Raw genomic sequence first — 17,896 nt, 5'->3', positions numbered from 1 at the left:
GATCAATTTAAGTTTTGTTCCTGTGTGGAGAGCAACGATTTGCCGAAACAGCATACCACACACTAACAGACTCCATTCACCAACAACCAGTCTTAATCTCGCAAAGCCACACAAAATCTGACACGGAAGTGTAGCTAGGCAAGATCATCAGAGTCCCGACCCTCAAAACCCGAAATCTTGTGCAATGAAACGGGACTTAAGAGTAAACAAACACAGCAGATGACACAATACAACTAGCGATGCTATTTTTTACAAATTTCTTTTACAGAAAATGCAAAAGGAAAAAACAATGGATGAAGCCATGGAGACAGTGTTGATATGGACTGGGCTGCTGTTGTGTTTATGACTTCTTCCGTTTAAGTCAGCTTTGCTCCCAATTGGCTCTCGGTCTTTCCCACGTGATAATCCACAGCCTACGTCCTTGGCTGTCCTCAGGGCTTCCGCCACACTACAGGATATCAGATCGTAAATATTGAAAATGTTTAAATTTGCAATTTGCGATCGGTGCCACCAGCATGGACTTCTGACCAGAACAGGGGCGTAAAAAACACTTATGTAGCGAACAATCATTCATAAACTTGGACTTTATCACAGAACTGTGGCTTAATCCTCCCCTACTGACAAGAGGAAAAGGTTACAGCCTGGACATCTGAACTGGGTCTGCTCCCTGCTCAACAGAGCCACGAAGTCTGACCAACAATTACACCCCTCGACGAAGGCACTGGAGGACCCCCAAACTCTATGATGAACGATACCCTACGTGTTTTGTATCCGTTTCCCTCAAATTAAGTGTTGTTTTAATATCTTTCTCTTTTTATTAATAGTAGAAGTATTAATTTGTTAAGTTATTATTAACCATAAGTGTTTTGTATTAATTGAACTTTTTTTTATTAATAGTACAAGTATTAATTTCTTGAGACAAGTTATGATTAACCATTAGTGTTGTGTTTAAATATCTATTTCTTTTATTAATAGTACAAGTATTAGTCAAGTTTACATTACATTTACATTGCATTAAGCGGATGCTTTTATCCAAAGCAACTTACAATTATTCAAACACTGACGGCCGCAGCCATCAGGAGCAATTAGGGGTTAAGTGTCTTGCTCAAGGACACTACAGCATGGTAGCAGGAAGAGCCTGGGATCAAACCAGCAACCTTTAGATTACTAGACGACCAGCTCTACCTCCTGAGCTACCAAGTATTAATTGTTAAGCAAAATATTATCAACCAATGTTTATCCTTCACTGAACAAATCAGAGTGCTATGTCAAAAAGTATGCAATGCCTGGACTGTTCCATAAATCCCCAAAAATGATTTCATTTTTGGGACATAACTTAGTTACTGTACAATGTTCAATCACTGGATTGTTCGGTCAAATGGAGAAGTATGTGTGTGAAACGTTCACTTAAATAAGATACTTAGCGAATAAAATAGACTGTAAAACTTTAAATGGCTTCCGGGCAGAGACACGTGACATCACCCCAAGGGACTGGCAATCCTCCGACTGCGCTATTGAGGATTTTTCCCACCAAAGAGCATCGTCTCCTGGAACAGAATAGGCGTCCACCTTCAGGGCTTCCGGCAGCTGTAAAACAGTGCATAAGCTCCGCAGGCAAGTTGAATCAGCAGAATATTCCTTCTGCAGTGCATCTGATCAGAGTTGGTATAGAATAGATATATTACAATTCCATTGGAATTTTTTATTTTTTTTTAATCTCCAATCACTCTCCCCATTACTGCCAAATCAGCGATGATTCTATCTACCAGTCAATGCTATTCTTATTTGTTTTATTGATTTCCATTATTTCATTCATTCTATCATCTTTTATTTGCGAAGTATTTTAGAATAAATAAATGCTTCTTTTATTATAAAGGACATTGTTTTGTGATATTTAGCAGAAGTTACTGTGATCCCTCAAAAGGGAATCGAACCACACACTTTAGGTACTAGACTAATTATGTTAAACTATTGATTTATTTAAAATAAACCCATTAGTTTCCCACAACTAAACCCAAAACGAGAAAATTATTAATTATAAATGATTTATTATGAGTTATAAAATATTTAAGTGGAGTGTTAACGCTACTCGTAACATACCTCACACCACAGGATAATCGGGCAAGATAATCTTTGGAACCACCAAAAAAATCATGACTTTGCTGATGATCTTTCAGGGTCAAAATCGGCTTAATTATATTGGAACGTGGGCCACGCATTACTCGTTGCTCCTTCCCTGTCCGGGATCCCGGCACCCCAGGGCTCGGTGCACCACTCTGCTAGGTCCATCAGGGAGGTGGAGCATGAGCACGTGTCCTATACCCAAAAGATGGCGAATTATGCCTGGGCAGCGGCATTTTAAATACGAGTTGGCTATTGAAGAATGTGATAAATGGTTTCTAATGGCTCTTATAATATACACAATATTTTTTGGGACTGTGAGACTAGTCAACTAGTCTATGTTCAAACTTCCGTATACACGTCAGGGAAATTAGTCATTAGGAACATCCCTATTTCAAATGTGTCAGAACAACAGCAAAGGAACTGAATATTGTGTTAATTTGTCAGTAATACCAACACAATAACTTATAAACAGCCTTTAAAATATTAATTGAATATACAAGCGCTGCACAGCACGCACGCATGAAGCAAGCAAAAGCTGCAAATGCTGTAATTATTCTTCTGAATGTGTCGGAACAACCAGCACGGAGACTGAACATTTATTTTTGTTAAAATGTGTTTCAAATTAAAAGCCCTCTAGAATTTCATACACGGTTCCAGACAAAGGTTTTAAGGTAAATTTAAGGCGCAGCTCCCAACTGGAGGTTTGTTTTTTTCCTCGGACCAACCAATGAAAAACTTGGTGGACCAGACCCGACATTAACCGGACTTTACCCAGCCAGCACCCTAGTACAAAGTCTGCGTAATGTCCCATTCAGCGGTATGTGTGAATAGAGCAGGTGATTGTCCGGAGAACTCACAGTGAGCGAGTGGGCGTGTCAATGACATCTCTATCATGCGACTGGTGACGTCATCAACATGCCCATTCACCTAGGGTGAAGAAGGGTCATTTACCTTGGTGCGGATCTTCATGCACGGAACGTAGCTGCTTTGTATACCTTTCTGCTTTTCTTTACATTCCTTTCCAATCTTTAGTTTATATTGCGGATACTTCCAAATACATGAAGTATTCACACAAAAAGTCACAATTACTGATAAGTAGCCTCATCCGCCATCTTGGGTTTGCTGTAAAACTCTGTAACGTAATGCGTCACTGCGTCAAGTCCTGCCTCCTGCACACGCCACCCAGGCTCTGCCACCAATCTCTGGTTGCATGCTACATGTATGAAAGGGCAACTCCGGACAAAGTCCGGACCTGATTATCGTTAACGTTTGGTCGACTATTTGGGGGCGGCCTTACAAATTACATAAAGGTACTCCTCACTTAATGACCGAGTTCCGTTCCTAGGACCAGGTCGTTAAGTGAACTGATCGATAAGCGAGGACCCATGTTATTTCACGGTAAAGGGGCGTGGAGATTGCGAACACTAGTGTAGTGAATACTGACAGACTGCAGGAACGAGACTGAAAATGGTGATGCGCAATAAGATGCTTGATGCGGAGACGCCCCACGCCACAGTATTGTACACAGCGTACAATACAGACTGGTCAGAGAGCTGCTCGTAAGTCCGAACGGTTATTAAACAGGTAGGTCGTTAAGTGAGGAGTACCTGTACTTTTTTTTTTTTTTGCATGTGCTCCTCTATATGCTGTTCCTGTTCTCGGTGGTGGAGTCTGTCTTTCCTAGTAAAAATTCAAATAATTTAAAATTTGCTTAACCAGCTAGTTGTGGTCATTAAACGATATGGATGAGCATTGACAAAAGCAGGACAGCACCCTTGGTTGAAAAAGACAGTGGTAATGTTGGAGGGAAAAAAAAACGTAGCGGTTTCAAATTCAGTTCTCGGACTTGCGATGTAATCCACCCAACACAGACGATCTCATGGATTCCCACTATAACAACCTGAGAGAAATATATAAGCTATACTGTTCTCAGACAATTAACTACTGAATGTCCTGGGGCAATAAGCAAACTGGGTTCAAATGCCTTAGAAAGGACATAGGGTTAGTTACCGGACAAAGGAAGAAATGTGTGATTGGCCTCACAGGATTCGCCCTGACTGGGTTAAACCCAGTGAGCCTTTTCGCAATCTACATTCTCCAGACAGTCACTATCAGAGAGGGTATTATCATAAACGAGCGCAACTCAGGAGCAACTCAGAGCAATTCATATCTACCAATCGTGCTTCCAGGTTCACGCTTGTCTTGAATGTTGTTCCAAGTCTCTTTCATGGAACATCGGTGACTTTTAGAACAGGTGTTACCAACCTTTTTATTATCACAGACTGGACCCCCGCGCACAAATGTTCACAGACCAGGAGGGGGTAAGACAGTGACTGAGAAAGTCTCCCCGCTATGCACAGGGCTGTTTTTGTTTCATTTAATTAGCAAATGGAGGAAAATTAATTTATCTACAATGAAAACGTCATTGTAGATATATTTATTTGTATTTGTATATATTTGTTTTATTTTTGGGTCGGTGCCCTGACAGGCCCAGGCCTTCCCAGGCCTGCCTTTTCACGGTCGCGTGACTAATGCTCCAAGGCCCAGCCCCAGTCCAAGACCCGGTGGTTGAGAACCTCTGTTTTAGAACAATTAACATTTGCTGTTTGCATGTAAAAGTTAAATGTAAATGATACGTGTAGCAAAACTTCAGGTATCTCACTTTCCCAAGGGCTTTCCCAAAGGGCCCCCACAGTGAACAGACTGCTAAAATAGCAATCTTTAAGATTGTCTCTGTGGGCTGACTGCATTTTTTCCTTGACTCTAAGGCAGTGAAATGATGGGTTGTTGGTTTGCTTTTTTAGTTTTTGTTTACTTGAGGTGATGTTTTTTTATACAAAGGGTGTTTTTTGTGTTAATGTTCATCCATATTGTCCAGGCTCAACAAGCTGGCAAGGAAGGCGGGCTCTGTCGCTGGGCTTGAACTGCACAGAAATGAAATGTTATGATTAAATATTTTGTGACAGAAAAACAGAAAAAAAACAAAAAAACAAAGACACAAACAAACAGACAAACATACACACCTGCCAGCTGAACAACACTGGCAATCCAGTAGACTTTACTGGGCAGGACTGCATTGGTGTTCAAGACCTCCACCTTCATTCCCACTGAGATGTCGTCCCACTGGGCACACAAGGGAACCTGCAAGGTCCTGAGAGGTCACCTTTCTGATGCAAAGAAGTCCAATCTTTGTCTCTTGCAACGCAGGCTCGAGCCATACACCACATATGGTGCCCAGCGAGGTCACACATACTGTACTAGTAGTGCCCCTTTTTCAAAAAGTTCAAATGATTCTAAAACTTTCCAGTGAAAAGGGCCATCTCTGACTACTCATGTTAGGCTTTCTGCCTCTTGCCTGGTGAGCAAGTTGGATATCCACTGTCATAGGGCTATCCCATGCTGTACAAGTAAGATGCACACACCACAGTAACATTCAATTATATTTATAATACCATCTTGCCGACACATAGAATTGTTGCTACTTGTGTAGTGGCTAAGCTAGTACCATCATTGCACTTACTCCTAAAGGAGTATGCCTAATTGCAGCCCTGGTCTCGATGTGTTGAGGCTGGGGCTAGCCAAACATTATCCGAGCCAAACTTCATCTTTTATTGCAATTATTGTATGCATACTAACACAGTTTACAGATTCACGGATTATAGAAACATCATGGATCAAAATTTTGTTTATTGAAATGTATTGCTGCAAATTACCAAGCATTTGTCTCTGTGTTCCCCTGCACATGTGATTACCTCAGGTAGGATTGCCGACAACCAAACCAGAACTGGGAGATTCCAAAACCTTTTCCAAGAGTGGTGGAGGGGTGGGAGATTTAGTAGTTCTGAAGAAATAGGCTTTTAAAGTACCCTAAATCCATGTATAGTGGTAATATATATATGGCAATATAGGTCAAGTAAGCTCTCCTTATATCCAGTATTATTTAGCGATGGAAGTAATGTCTGCATTATTGATTGATTGTATAAGGCTGATGGCTTGTCTCTGTAGGATGAGCTTCCAGTTCAAAAGCCGGGGAGAGAAGCTCCTCTCAAGGCAGTGCTGCATGAGTCCTGCAGGAAGCAGCAAGTGCTTGGGCCCAATAGCCCAGGGCCTAGCTTTGTTTTTTTATTTTATTTTTTTGGAAGGTTAAGTTCCATTATGTTGTTTTGAAAAGCCTAGTGTAAAACCAACACTGGGTGATTGACAACTGCCTCTGTGACTTCTTCTCCCACCACTTGGCCCAATCATTACATCCACCATCATTTTCAGCATAGCGCAGAAAGATTCCCCACCTGCTATGCCTATTTTCGCTCTCCATTATGGATGGCACCTTGGTGGTGGTATTGGTGAGAATCTGCTTTGTTTATCACCAGTTGCCATGGAAAAAACAAAGGCATAAAGCGGGGAGCGAAATTGCCTGGAAGTATATTTTCCAGTCTCTGAACAGGATTGCAGTCAGTACAAATGGGACTTACGTGTCTGAAGCAGGAGACAGAGGCAGCCAGAGCTGTTTCTTTCTCCAGATAGGAACCCCAGTTAAATCCTCCGGATGCCACTGCTCAGAGAAGAGTGTTTGTTCTTTATTCACTGCTTTGTTCAAATACAATCAGATATCAAGTTAAACTGTTAAGAGATCCGAAAATAAAAAGTGAACTGGAACTCAATGCAACTGCATCCTGCTGGCATTGTTTTCAGGTATCAGAGTATTTTAGCCGTAGCTCAGCACAGTATCAGACCCAGTACTATAAATGAATTGGACTATTGTGCGTTTACCCTATTTGTCTGTGTGTGGTGTGTATAGTAGTATGTGAGAAGTATGCTTACCGTTGGCCCCTTTCATTGGTAGGCCCTTTGACGACACTTTGCTCAGAACTTTTGCTTTTTTTGACAGAGGCCTTCCCTTCAGAGACAAACAGACAAAAATGTAGTTTTCCCTTGGAGGACCAAAATTGAAATGGAATGGCCATGAACAAACTACAGATTTCATCATAAAACAAGGTACAAGTGCATGTTTTAACCATATAAAACATATCTATATATATATTTGTCTTCATTGAAACTAAAATGTGTCCTGTTACAGCTAACCTTTTCATTGTAACAATTAACGTGACAAATCCAGTACAATACAGGTGTCGTAAATGAGAAGATGGGGAGCACATCTCCCAATGCACATTGATGGCAAAATATTGGTATAGATATACAGTATATCAGACACAGAATTATAATTAGAGTTTATTCCTGCCAGGTGCATTTACATGTACAAGGAATTTTTCATGATGATTGTTGGTGCGTGTCTACTGACGATAAGCATTTTAAAAAGCTTAAGTCTGTGAAAACAAATAAATAAAATAAAATGTTACATAATAATATAATTATAATCATTATATATAATAAAACAACAGTAATATCTTATTATACTACTAATTAGGGGTGTCTCGATTCTCCAAATCCAGGATTCGACTTGACTTACAATATGCTATTATTTGACGACCTTGCTATTATTTGAGTCTTGATTTGTAAAGAAAAACACTTGCTTCTCAACAAGTAACTTTTCTTTGATTATTTATAATTATAAATACACCTAAACAATTAACAGCTATAGCAAAACTGGACTTTAGAATTATAAACAATAAGTTAATTATTACACAACTTATCATTGGAACTTGTTGAAATGTATTACTCACTTAAACAAGTGCAGAAAAACAACTGCTATTTTTGCCAGAAGGCAACGCTGGTAGCAAAAGGCAAATTACTACCTGCAGCTCCGATCAGAGCGATCTTTTCTCCAAACAAAGCAAATAAAATCTCTAGATGTATTTAATTTACTCTGTTTCCTGCTGCCGCTCTGCAGTGGAGCAGATCACAGATTGCTCCTGAAAAAATTGGCCACACTCTGGACAGACTTGATTCAGAGGAGGCCTTGGTTTGGGGGTAAAGGCTAAAAGATTTTATCATTCGCTTACCTGCAGACGTGCCAGTATAGACGACTTTTTGGAATTGGATGAATAGGAGCGGGAGCAGGATATACTGCAGAAGCGTTTGCTCTTGGAGTAGAAGCTGCTGAAAGTTCCAGGAACGCCGCACATCTCGCAAAAAACTAGACGGGAGAGAATGGGTCATACCATGTTTGGGCAAAAGAAACAAGCAAGCAAACAGCGTCCTCATGACAAGACTCGCTATCAAGTCTGTACGCTTGCAATACCTTACGCCTATGCTAGTTATGCCGCAGTAAACCTACTTTCACCATAGACACCAATGGTAAATCAAAATTTAAAATAAAAACGAATGGAATTAAGTGATAAACACCTTAATCGTGGCTCTAAAACTCGCAGATTAAATGCATTGCATTGATATTTCACTGCATATACACTACTTACAAAAAGTAAGGGATATTTGGCTTTCGGGTGAAATTTATGGAAAATGTAAAAAGTTCACGCGACAGTGATATATCATGAAAGTAGGGCACTTAAGTAGAAGCATGCAATGGTGATTTCCTCATCTCAAACAATTTATTGAAACAAAAGCCAACAACAGTGGTGGGTTAACCACACCAAAAAATGTCAATGTCTCAATAACTCGTCATGTGTCCTTGAGCATCAATTACAGCTTGACAACCACGTCTCATGCTGTTCACAAGTCGACTTATTGTCTGCTGAGGCCTGGCCCCCCACTCTTCTTGAAGGGCGGTCTTCAGGTCATTGAGGTTCTGGGGTACAGAGTTACGAGCCTCTACACGGCGACTCAGCTGATCCCATAGATTTTCTACGGGATTCAGGTCTGGAGAAAGTGCAGGCAACTCCATTTGAGGTACCCCAGTCTCCAGCAGCCGTTCCCTAATGATGCCACCTCGATGAGCTGGAGCATTGTCCTCCATGAAGATGAAATGAGGCCTGTGTTGTTCATGCAGGGGCACAATGACTGGATTAATGATGTTATTCAGGTAGTATGGGCTTGTCACTGTACCATTCCAAAGTGTAGGGCAGTTCTGTATTGACTAGACACACCTGCCCACACTGTAACACCACCAAAGGCTCGTTAAGGTGACAAAAGTGGCTGACGCATAGCGTTCTCCTTGACGTCTCCAACATCAGTGGCGGCCATCATTTCTGCTCAACGTGAATCGACTTTCATCAGAGAACAGCACTGAGGCCCACTGGTCCCTCGTCCAGCGTAAATGCTCCCCAGCCCATGCAAGACGATGATGCCTGTGCCTGGTGGTGTGGTCAGGTACCCTTGCAGGTCATCTAGCAAGTAGACCATGCTAATGTAAACGGTTATGAATGGTCTGACGTGACACTTGGGTGCCTCTCACCTCCCTTAAATGTGCCTAGAGTTGAGTGGCATTCATCATCCGGTTCTGCAGGGCACTGTTCACAATGAAGCGGTCATCAGTGTGGGATGTGGCCAAAGGACGTCCACTTCTATGCCTTTCTGTGACTCTTCCAGTCTCTCTGTATCTCTGTTGCAAGCTGCTGATGACACTCTGTGACACTCTAAGCTCAGTGGCCACTTCCCACTGAGAACATCCTGTTTGAAGCTTCACAATGGCGAGGTACTGTTGATCAATTGTTAGGTGTTGTCCTGGTCTCATGATGTCAAAATGTGAGCACCATGATGAAGAGGACTGTTTAATTACCAATTCTAATTGAACCAGGAAATGTATTGGTCGATTCATGGATCAAACACCTGTTGTGAATTTTGCTGTTCAGCTCCTTGTTAGAGAACAGCAAGTTGTGCAAAAAGTACTGAAACATTGAACAGTTGGACATGTGCATTCAAAAGTTTAGAGAAGGTCAAATTAAGTTCACCTGTAAAGATTATAGTGCATTTTAGGTTCATCCTGAAATTTCACCAGAAAGCTGAATATCCCTAACTTTTTTTTTTTCCTCATTTACCTACGCTCAAATGGGAAATGGAGGCATTTAGCATGACAAGTAACAACAATACACTCACAATTGTTCTGCGTATAATGTGATTCAAACCACTGATGTAAATAAAAGTCAAAAGAACTGACACCGCGAGATTAACCAACTGCAAGCAGAACTGGCATCAGCTCAGCTCATAGGTTTCTATGGGCAGGTCGATTATTTTTAATGTCAGTAGTAAAAAATAAGGGAGATGCTCCACTTTAAGACATTTTATCCTCCTAACCTGGTCTGTCTTGCGGGATTGTATTCGAACGCTCCACTACTCTTTCTTCAACTTCATCCTCCTCCTCTTCCTCGGCGTCCTCGTCGACATCCTCAAACTCTGAGCGGGCCACCTCCTCAGCATCTACCTGCTAGGATTAAAACAAGTACAAAAACAGCGAAAAGTTTTTTTACAGCGAAAAGCCATATCGTATCGCACTTCTGGCCCCATGTAATTACATGGGAAGGACAACTCACTGAAACGTTTGAGAGTCTCCCTTCCATGGACACGCCCCTGCGCTGGATCGCCGGGAGGCAGCTGCTGCAGCCTCGCCCATTACAGGTGGAACAGGGGGGTCTGATGAACACTGTGGGTACAGCCCCAGGCCGCAGTTTCAGACCTCCAGGGCCAGCAACTGTTTTACCGCTGGCGTTGGAATTCTTGTGCTGCTCGAAATACTCTCTTCCAAAATGTTCGCTGCACAGGCGAGAGGTGGGAGCGGCCGACCACTGGCTGCGGGAGCGCTGGACCTGCTTTTCCCATTTGCGGAACTCATCAGGATCCTTGGGGAATTTATACATGGTCACGCCATCTTCGGGCGTTTTACCACAGCCGTAAGCCGCACAGCAGTAAGGCATTTTGTCCGCTGCGCCAGCCTTTTCAGGAAAGAAATCCAAAGGGCAAGAGATTCGGGTTCTACAGATAGGGCATGGTTTCTTCTGCCAAGACGCCACACAGCGCTATTACGGGAGACTGTAAAAGAGACTTGATTTGTTGTTTGTAACACGCACATAAAACACACATTAAAGAAGGGCAAGACATACATTTATAAGTCCATAAACAAAGATCATAACACTTAACCTATCCATGAATTGTATTAATTCAAAATGTACAGCTTCACTTTACACTATCCCGCCATATTTGTATTTTATTGTGCAACAATTAACTTCTCAGGTTTATACTGCTTAAAACTTTCAGATTTATTTTGCATCATCCTGCCATTTATTTTATTGTGTATATTGCCTACATTTTTTCCAGGTTTATTTACCACCACACCAAATTGTATTGGCAGCATTTCTCCCAGATGTTGATATTTTTTCATTTGTGTGTGTGTGTGTGTGTGTACGTGTGTGTGTGTGTGTGTGTGTGTATATATATATATATATATATATATATATATATATTTAAAAAAAATTGTATTTGTTGTAATGTTTGTCAGTATTGCTGCCTATTGTTTTTTTATGTGAGCTGCTGGGACATTGCAATTTCCTTTCGGGGATGAAAAAAGTATATATGGGAAGGACACGAAACAAACTTCATTAACAAAGCACGGCCTATACCCATCGTTAACAACCAAAATTTCGCCATTAAGTTTAGGAGATGTTCGCTTAATGTAGCGTGTTGACCAAAACCACAGCTGCCATGCTAGCTGATTGGCTAACATGCACGCTAGCATGGCTGATTTTATCTTGGTTCGAGGCAACAACTAGCTCGGGGAGCAGGTAATAGTTTCCTTTTAGTTCATCCCTCGGATACTATCCCATCTCCGTCAGTCATCTCACAAAGCACTGTTTGGTAATAGTGTGTAAGCACATGTTTGTCCACCTACCCGCGTCTTCTCGTTTACCTTGTCGTAATGCATCATGGGAGTTCGAGTTTTGGCATACGCCACAGGCTCGTTTTCTTACTGGCAAAAAATATATACTGATTCCGAATAACATAATAATAGATTTTTTTCAAAATACATTCACGTTTTAGAAAACTATTTCTAGGAATATACTACTTTTGTCATATAAGTTTTATTTTATGGTGGAACAGTTGTTTTTTTCAGATTTATATTTCCTACATTTTCAAAATCTGTCTATTTATCTGTTCATCTGTCCGTCCGAATTGCAGAAATAGCCGGTGGTTGGGCTTGTGTGTCCCCCTGACATCGAAGTGTCCTCAGACACTCCGATGTCAGGGGGACACGCAAGCCCGACCATCCGGCCCATGGGGCAGGTGACCGCAGCGGTGCACCGACCCACCGGCCATGGGACCAAAGCCCGAACCCGCAATCCGCACCCCCCGCCCCTGACCCAAGCCCCAAATCTGTCTCCCTCTTTCACCCCTACCAGTGGGCAGAAACTCCCACAAGTGGCACCCGAACAGAGACACGGGAGGGGCAGGGCGCCGAGTGAAAGGCGCCCCGGAGCTGATCCGCTGTCCACAAGTGCCTTGTGGACCTGGAGGAGGAGCGGGACTTCCTCTGCTGCCAGCTGGAGAGCGTCCTCGCCAACATGAGCTCCTGGGAGCACGCCCGCCCGCCGCACCGGCTGCCCGCCCGCCGCCAGGTACTGTGGTGCTGCGGGATGCTGTCTCCCCTTCCCATGCTGTCCCCGCTCTGTCGCCCGTAAGCTCCCAGGGCGGTGCCACCGCAGATATCAGGGAGCTGCACAGACATCTGGGCAGGGATGCAGGCACTGCGGGCATCCTGGCCACGGCCGCTGGACCATCAATTGCCATAATTGGAACAAGTGGTTGGACCCCCTGTTGTTTGCTGTGCGGGAGGATCCCCAGGCCTCCACGGGATTTTCTCCATGTGAAATCCTCTTTGGCAAGAGGGGGTGCTAGACCTAATTAAAGAATACTGGGAGTAAGGTCCGAGCACCAGTAAGAGATACAGTATGTTATGGACCTGAGAGCAAAGTTACACGCTCTGATTCGGCCATTATCACAGGAGAATTTGCTCCAGGCTTAGGAACGTCAGTGCCTCCTATACGGCAGGGGGGCTCGGCTCAGACAAGGGCTTTTGTGGCAACGGCCTTTTGTGGTCACCCAGCAGGTTGGAGAGGTTGATTATGAGATCGAACGGTCTGACAGGCAAGGGGCGACAGACTATTAACCTGACCTCTTAAAAGAATGTAGGGAGCCTGGCGTCCGTGACCCTGGCCACTGCAATCATTGAGCGGGATGAGTAGGGGCCAGAGGTTCAAAAGCTGCCGTCATGCTCTGTTTAGTAACCATCTCTCTCGGTCCCAGAGGGTGGACGTGGCTGCACTTCAGCGTAGCTTCTCTGATGTTTTCTCCTCCCTGCCAGGCCTCACGTCCCTCATACACCATCATGCAGAGACGACCCCGGGGGTGAAGGTGCACTCTCGGCCGTATCGCCTGCCTGAACATAAACGCAAAATCGTGCAGGTGGAATAAGAGACCATGCTGGACATGGTGATGATAGGCCAGGGACTGGTTGTGCTGATGGGTAAGCCCGATGGGTCGGTCTGGTTCTGCATACACCACCAAAGGGTGAACGCGGTTCGCAAAGTTTGACGCCTATTTGTGTGTGTGTGTGTGTGTGTGTGTGTGTGTGTGTGTGTGTGTGTGTGTGATGTGTGATGTGTCGACCAGGTAGTGTACGAGACTTTGTTCTGGTGTATGAGGTCCGTATTATATCATAGCAAGCAGCGGAAAAGGCCCCAAAGCCACCCCTGAGTTCCACGGCCGCATAGACACCCCATGACTGCAGGATTGCCCTGAGCACCCTGCCCTGCAGTCACAGAAGACCCCCCCAGCCCCCAGAGAAGCCGGAACCCGCGGAGCAACACCCACGCCCGGCCCCGAGAAGCATAACCCAGTCCCAGAGAGTGCGAGGTGACCCTGCTTCACCTGAGGCGCACACATGTAACCCACCCCCACGTGCAGGCACAAGACACAGTTGCAGGTGCAGAACCCAGGCCTCGTAGGCCAGGCACAGATGGCCGACAGACTGACAGCCCTCCCGAACAGCTCGCCCCACGAGCCGGTGGGGCCCCCATGCCCACTAACGCCCACGCAAGGGCGAGGCCTGCCATACTGCAACTGGCCAGACCCCCATCCAGCATCATGCCCCGAGCGCGTGGCCGAGTGCGCTCGGCGCAGGACACCTAGAAGTCAGCCCCCCCGCCGATGCCCACAGGCCGCCAGATATGTGGGCCCTCCACCACCCCCGGCACCCGGGGCACCCACCGCAAAGGCCAACAGCCATCCCCCCGCACCCCAACCCACACCCACCACAGCCAGCAGCCATCAAGGGGCCCTGGAAGGCACCCGGTGGCGCTCTCAGCACGCCAGAAACCACCCTGGAACACCCCCGTGCTCAATGTATGTGTAGCGGGTTCGCTACCCAGGTTTTTACAAGGACGCGTGAAACAGGTAGTGGTGAAGAAGTGTGGCACATTCAACAAGACAGAGAACTTTAAAGAACTGGGACTGGGATTTATCACGAGAGCTCCCACGCGTTCCCTGTCATGGCTCTCCTTACTGCAAGACAAACAGACATATAAGAAGCCTTCCCAGCTGCTGTGATTGGCCAGTAAGTCCAATTGGCCACAGCTGACACCGAGGCAGGGAGCATCAGTCTACCACGCTGACTTCCCTTCACCTCCCGGAGCCCGCTCGACCACGCCCTCGAGTCTGCCACACAACCCAACCGTCCAACTTAGGCCGGGGACCCGTCCGGCCAACAGCCAACCCGACCCCACGCTCCTCTTGCCCGGTCAGCAGCATGTCCCGCAAGCACGCCGTACCTCACTGCGTGCTCACAACAAACCCTATATTACTTCCTGGTCTCGGATCTGACAAATTCATGGAGTCCCTCTGTGGAGGGACCATTAGTGTCCTTCATGCAGCGGAGCCAACGCAGCTGGGCGTGGTCCCAACAGAGGGTGAAAGTAGCAAAGGGTGTCGACCGTCGACTTGATGGCTAAGCACTCCTTCTCCACTGTGCTTTTTTTGGTCTCCCGGTCCGCAAGTTTCCTGCTGTGGAGGTGTGTTCCAGCCCAGGGCCAGGGAATGAGGAAGAGGAGGCAGGCGGAGGCAAAACAGCGCCTGTTGGCGTGTATCTATTTATAGTTTTGACAAAAAGGTGGCTCGTGGTCCAAAAGGACAACTGATATGCTTGCAGGCAAATAATTTAATCGTTCGTTTGATCGGCGCTTAGATGCGCTCCCACTGTGACGTGTCGGTAGAGCGCTCCTCTTGCCCAGTCAGCAGCATGTCCCGCTAGCATGCAGTCCCTCATTGTGGGGACAACAAACCCTATATTACTTTCTGGCCTCGGATTGGACGAATTCATGGAGTCCCTACGTGGATTTGCTCGATTTGCAACAGCTGAGCGGCCCTGGGATACCCCGACCGTCGCACTTCGGCGACCACTTAGTACCCGGCCAGCCCCGAAAACTGCTTTACCTCCTTCTTAGTCTTAGGTCTCGGCGTGTTTGCGACCAGGGCGGTCTTATCCACCTGGGGTCGGAAGAGGCCCCCCCCCAACTGGTAGATTCAATATTCAAGATTCAAGATTCAAGAGGTTTATTCGTCACATACATATAGGGTCCTTCATGATCCTGCGGGCTCTGCTACGACACCTCCTGGTGTATAAGTCCTGCAGGGAGGGGAGGGTAGTTCCAGTGGTACGTTCAGCTGAACGCACCACCTTCTGCAGGCCTGTCCTGAACAGTACAGTTCCCAAACCAGGCCATGATGTTGCCTGTCGGGATGCTCTCCACTGCTCCAGAGTAGAAGGACTTGAGGATCCTCACGAGACCCGGAATTTCCTCAGCTGCCTGTGGTGGACGCTGCCTCGCCTTTCTCACCAGAGTGTCTGTTTGTAAAGTCATGTTAAATCCTCTGTGATGTGGACTCCCAGGTACTTGAAGCTGCTCACCCTGTCGACAGAAGTCCTATTAATCACCAACGGCACCTGCGTCCTTGGTTGTAATCCACGCCTAAAGTCCACAATCAGCTCCTTAGTTTTGCTGATGTTCAGGAGAAGGCTGTTGTCCTGGCACTAGAGTGACAGGTCAGTCACCTCCTTGCAGTAGGCCTTCTCATCGCCATCGGTGATCAGGCCCACCACAACGGTGTTGTCAGCAAACTTGATGATGGTGGGGGGATCCTGTGTTCAGGTTGAGGGAGCTGGACATGTGCTTCCCCACACTTACCACCTGGGGCCTGGCTGCGAGGAAGTCCAGGATCCAGGCACACAGTGTTCAGTCCGAGCTCCTGCAGCTTGACAGCCAGTCTGGTGGGGACTATGGTATTGAAAGCTGAACTATAATCGATGAACAGCAATCTCACATAGCCCCCCTTTCGACCATCCAGGTGCATGAGCGTGGTGTGCAGTACCTGGGAAACCGCGTCATCCGTGGATCTGATCTGCTGGTTGGCGAAATGCAACGGGTCCAAGGTGCGGGGGAGGGAGGCGCAGATATAATCCTTTATCAGCCTGTCGAAACACTTCATGACCACCTAGGTGAGGGCCCCCGGATGCTAGTCATTCAGGCAGGCAGAAGAGGCAATCTTTGGGACAGGAACAAGGGTGGACCTCTTGAAACAGGACGGGACCACTGATTCAGCCGGGGAGATGTTGAATATTGTAGTAAGCACCGGGGCTAGCTGGTTAGCACAGGTCTTCAGTACTCACCCAGATATGCCATCTGGGCCCGCAGCTTTCCTGGCGTTCACACACTCAGAGTCCTGCTGACGTCATGCTCAGACACTGAGAGTGTGCGCTCATCCCCAGCGGTGTAACTCTATTTAGCCCGTGAGCTAGCGGTGCTGTTGTTTAGTTCGTTGGCTAGGGAGGCGTCCACACTCTTGGCTGAGGAGGGTCTGCTCTTGTAGTTCGTAATTGTCCGCAGTCCCTGCCACAAGCGTCTAGTGTCCCGTTGCTCCACAGTCTCTCTGTACATCCGTTTAGCGTCCTTCACCGCCCTACGCAGATTGTACGATGCTTTGTAGCTTTGTAGTCCATATTTCCGGATACAAGACCATCATTGTAAGCGGCCATGCGAGCATTCAGAGCCCGGTGGATGGATTTCTCGACACACGGTTTCTGGTTTGGAAATATAACTTTCACTGTTGGAACGATGCTGTCCGCTAACGTAGCTACGAAGCTCACAGCCACTTCTGTAAACTCGCTGACGTCACTGGAACTTGATTGGAACATGTCCCAGTCGATGTCGATCAGAGGCCTGTAAACGGAAACCAGCGAAATCGTGGTGATCAGACAGTCTCGTATCCGCTCTTGTAGGGTGTGAAACAATGTTGCAAAGTTCTATCGCCCCTGGTGGCACACGTGATGTGTTGGTAGAAATTAGGCAGAACCTTTTTAAGGTTCGCCTAGTTAAAGTCCCCAGTCACCACCACAGCCACGTCGGGACATCATACAGGTCCAATAGTGCTGTGACGGTGTCCGCTTGCGGTGGAATATAAATAGCTGTATTGATGACCGTGCTGAATTCCCGGGGTAGATAAAATGGACGGCATGAGATGGTCAGCTGTAACAGGTTCAGCGAGGAGGAGCGGGAGAGAGTCCCGATGTTGTTGGGGGGCACCAGCGGCTGTTTACCATGAGGCAGACGGCTCCACCCTTGGATTTCCCCAACTCCCCCAATCTGTCGGCGCGGAGCACGGAGAAGGACTCGGCTGGACGTATAGTGTATAGTGTATAGGGTTCAGCCATGTCTCTGTCAGGCAGAGTACGCAACAGTTTCTCGTATCCCGTTGGAATGTAATCCTTGCCTGAAGTTCATCCATCTTGTTCTCCAGAGACTGAACGTTGGCAAGAAGGATGCTTGGCAGAGGTGGACAGTAAGCTTGCGTCCTCATTCTGACCCAAATGCCGTCT

General features: G+C 46.1%; 1 protein-coding gene across 2 annotated transcripts in view; it reads right to left on the bottom strand.

Annotated features, from left to right (window-relative positions):
* l3mbtl2 (L3MBTL histone methyl-lysine binding protein 2) overlaps nucleotides 1-11,885 on the bottom strand; it is a gene marked incomplete at its 3' end in the record, with an annotated part of 30,396 nt that extends 18,511 nt beyond the window's left edge. Inside the window, exons 1-7 of one of the 2 annotated variants that reach the window (XM_080021631.1) lie at nucleotides 11,861-11,885; nucleotides 10,509-11,004; nucleotides 10,273-10,402; nucleotides 8,085-8,218; nucleotides 6,946-7,021; nucleotides 6,597-6,676; nucleotides 5,148-5,265 (exon numbers count right to left, since the gene is read on the bottom strand). In XM_080021631.1, coding sequence (XP_079877757.1) covers nucleotides 5,148-5,265; nucleotides 6,597-6,676; nucleotides 6,946-7,021; nucleotides 8,085-8,218; nucleotides 10,273-10,402; nucleotides 10,509-10,889 — 919 coding nt within the window. In that variant the 5' untranslated portion in view covers nucleotides 10,890-11,004; nucleotides 11,861-11,885. Of the gene's footprint in view, nucleotides 1-5,147; nucleotides 5,266-6,596; nucleotides 6,677-6,945; nucleotides 7,022-8,084; nucleotides 8,219-10,272; nucleotides 10,403-10,508; nucleotides 11,017-11,860 lie in introns of both variants that reach the window. The other variant, XM_080021632.1, reaches the window with a different exon arrangement.
* Between the last annotated feature and the right edge of the window lie 6,011 nt (nucleotides 11,886-17,896).

This window comes from Zeus faber (assembly GCF_960531495.2).
Source record: "Zeus faber genome assembly, chromosome: 20".
Classification (NCBI taxonomy): Eukaryota; Metazoa; Chordata; class Actinopteri; order Zeiformes; family Zeidae; genus Zeus; species Zeus faber.
Note: the sequence above shows the minus strand (reverse complement) of the source record. Positions and strands in the feature narration are given on the sequence as shown.